Source organism: Papaver somniferum, chromosome 2, assembly GCF_003573695.1.
Source record: "Papaver somniferum cultivar HN1 chromosome 2, ASM357369v1, whole genome shotgun sequence".
NCBI lineage: Eukaryota > Viridiplantae > Streptophyta > Magnoliopsida > Ranunculales > Papaveraceae > Papaver > Papaver somniferum.
In genome coordinates, this window is record NC_039359.1 from 215,497,181 (window position 1) to 215,499,924 (window position 2,744).

Consider the following 2,744-nt stretch of genomic DNA (forward strand, 5'->3'; position numbering starts at 1 on the left):
TAGAAATAACTCAAACTTTGATATAAATTTTAAAACTATGGCTTTTGTATTAACCAGTAGATTCAATATCATTTGGGCAGCGAACTTGTCAGTTTTTTTGTAATAAATTTACTATCCAAAATAATTGGAAAGGTGAAAATCTCTTAGACATTATAAACTATTTACAAAGAAACAAAATATATAAGAAAAGAAAAGCTAGAAAGTACAAACAAAAACATAAAAGTTTAAAATTCCAGGTGTCACCTGAAGAATGTCTGCACATTTTTTTTATTACAAAAGAAAAAAACAATCCATAGAAAAAGACTTTAACTCGTCCTCAACAAGTAAAGACCCCCTCCCCCCAATACGACCCTTCGTGGCCCCTTCCACCTTCACATGCTAACTCGTGCCCTAAACAAAACCCCAAACCGCGTTATCTTCCTCGCTTACACCGACACGCCTCCTCTTTTCCCATCTTCCCATGAACCCTCTAAACCGCGTTCCCATTTACAGTCATAGACCAAAATCCTCATATATATATATATACTTTCAAAACTCCATTTCTCATTTCACACTCCAAAAATCAAATATTCATCCTTCTGCACAACAAAGAAAAAAAATCATCCTTAAAGACAATTCCATCAATTGAATCAAAATTTACAGTACCCAGATCCTCAAAAAGTCATAAAACAACAGCAAAACAGAGTAAAAAGTCTTCTCTGATAGTCCCACTTTGAAAAGAAAAAAAAAGTCTACTACTTCATGATAATTCCAACACCCCCTGATATATTTGCCGAGGATTGTTCATTCATTTACAGTTTACTTGAAGAAACCATGAAAGAACCCACCTCCACCACCACCACCACCACCGCCGCCACCAAGAGGAGAAGACAAGCTGATGAAGAAGAACTGGGAAACAATATGAAGAAGACTGCTCCAAAGAAGAAACAGAAAAAAGAGGTACTAAAAGAATTACTTACATCATTTTTATTATTAGAACAAGAAGAACAACAAGAAAAGTTATTAGAATCATCAGATGAAATCCAACAACTTATTGAGAAAAATCACAGACAGAAAAAACAAACCATGATTGATTATTACAATGATTTACAGGATGGTTACACTGATTTAGAACAACAATCTGATCAATTTTACATACAACAGTCAAGATTATCAGCTGCTAGTAAGATTGCAGCTGCTGCTGCTAATAAAGGGTTATCTGCAAAAGAGGGTAAAGTTCAAGGTGGGGGGAATCAAAGGAGATTATGGGTTAAAGATAGATCAACAGCTTGGTGGGATCAATGTAGTCATCCTGATTACCCAGAGGCGGATTTCCGTAAAGAGTTTCGGATGTCGAAAGAGACTTTTAATTTGATTTGTGATGAATTGAGTAAAGATGTGGTGAAAGTTGATACAATGCTTAGACAGGCGATACCTGTTCGACAAAGGGTCGCTGTGTGTATATGGAGATTGGCGACCGGTGCGCCGCTCAGGCACGTTTCGGAACGGTTCGGTTTGGGGATATCGACTTGTCATAAGCTTGTTCTCGAGGTGTGTTTGGCGATTAAGACTGTGTTGATGCCTAAGTTCTTACAATGGCCCGATGAGGAGAAATTGAAGAGCATCGAGAAGGAATTTGAGTCGGTTTCGAGGATACCTAATGTGGTTGGATCAATGTATACGACGCATATACCGATTATTGCGCCGAAGATTAGTGTTTCGGCTTATTTCAATAAGAGGCATACCGAGAGGAATCAGAAGACTTCGTATTCGATTACGGTGCAAGGGGTTGTTGATCCGAAAGGGGTGTTTACCGATGTTTGTATTGGGTGGCCTGGTTCGATGCCGGATGACCAAGTCTTGGAGAAATCGGCTTTGTATCAGAGAGCTAATGGTGGTCAATTGAAAGGCTCTTGGATTGTTGGAAGCAGTGGGTATCCGTTAATGGACTGGGTGTTGGTTCCTTACACTCAACAGAATCTTACATGGACTCAACACGCTTTTAATGAGAAAATCGGCGAGGTTCAACGTGTTGGTAAAAGTGCTTTTGCTAGGTTGAAAGGTAGATGGGGTTGTTTGCAGAAAAGAACAGAAATGAAGCTTCAAGATTTGCCTGTTGTTCTCGGAGCTTGTTGTGTTCTGCATAATATCTGCGAGATGAGGAATGAAGAAATGGATCCTGATGTGAAATTCGAGTTATTCGACGATGAAATGATACCGGAAAATAGTTTGAGATCTATGAGTTCGATAAAAACTAGAGACAACATTGCTCATAATTTGTTGCATCATGGTCTTGCAGGTACTAGTTTCTTGTAGTCTTAGAATTTAGCTTGCTGCAAGTCTTTTTGTTTCGAAATTAGGATACTTTGTTAGGCCAAGAAGCAAAATGGGGATTGTTTTGTTTAATGTTTTGTATAAGTTTGATCTTTTGCTCTATACATTGACTGTAAAATCCAGTTTGTTCCATATGTACCTGAAAGTACTAATTATATGAAGAGATGATCATAATTTTTTGAACTCTAGTATTCTCTTTGTTCTTCAAATTTCGTCTTCCAAATTGGTCTGTCCTGCAATTACCTTTGCAACAATTAAGTTCCTTTCTGCCTCAGATTTGTTCCTGTTTTTTTTTTTTTTTTTTTTTTTTTTTTTTTTTGAACGGTAAAAAATTTGATGCTGATCGGTTTCGAACTCAGGTCACTGGTAACATCATCCAGTGTATTACAGTGATATCGGCTTGCTCCGGTTTAGCTTGTAGGGCTAATTTT

General features: G+C 37.6%; 1 protein-coding gene across 2 annotated transcripts; it reads left to right on the top strand.

The window, feature by feature from the left end:
• Positions 1 to 527: 527 nt before the first annotated feature.
• On the top strand, positions 528 to 2,501 carry LOC113350492 (protein ALP1-like). Of its 2 annotated transcripts, XM_026594637.1 has the most exons (2): positions 528 to 939; positions 1,093 to 2,501. In XM_026594637.1, exons 1-2 carry the CDS (start codon positions 742 to 744, stop codon positions 2,293 to 2,295), a joined length of 1,401 nt encoding a protein of 466 aa, XP_026450422.1. In that variant the 5' UTR covers positions 528 to 741; the 3' UTR covers positions 2,296 to 2,501. The 2 variants fall into 2 exon arrangements, with proteins under 2 accessions (XP_026450422.1, XP_026450421.1); XM_026594636.1 differs by having other exon boundaries at positions 528 to 2,501.
• The last annotated feature ends 243 nt before the right edge of the window (positions 2,502 to 2,744 follow it).

What these genes read in the sequence shown, in the direction of transcription:
- LOC113350492 (XM_026594636.1), top strand. Translation starts at nt 742, where the DNA reads ATGATAATTCCAACACCCCCTGATATATTTGCCGAGGATTGTTCATTC.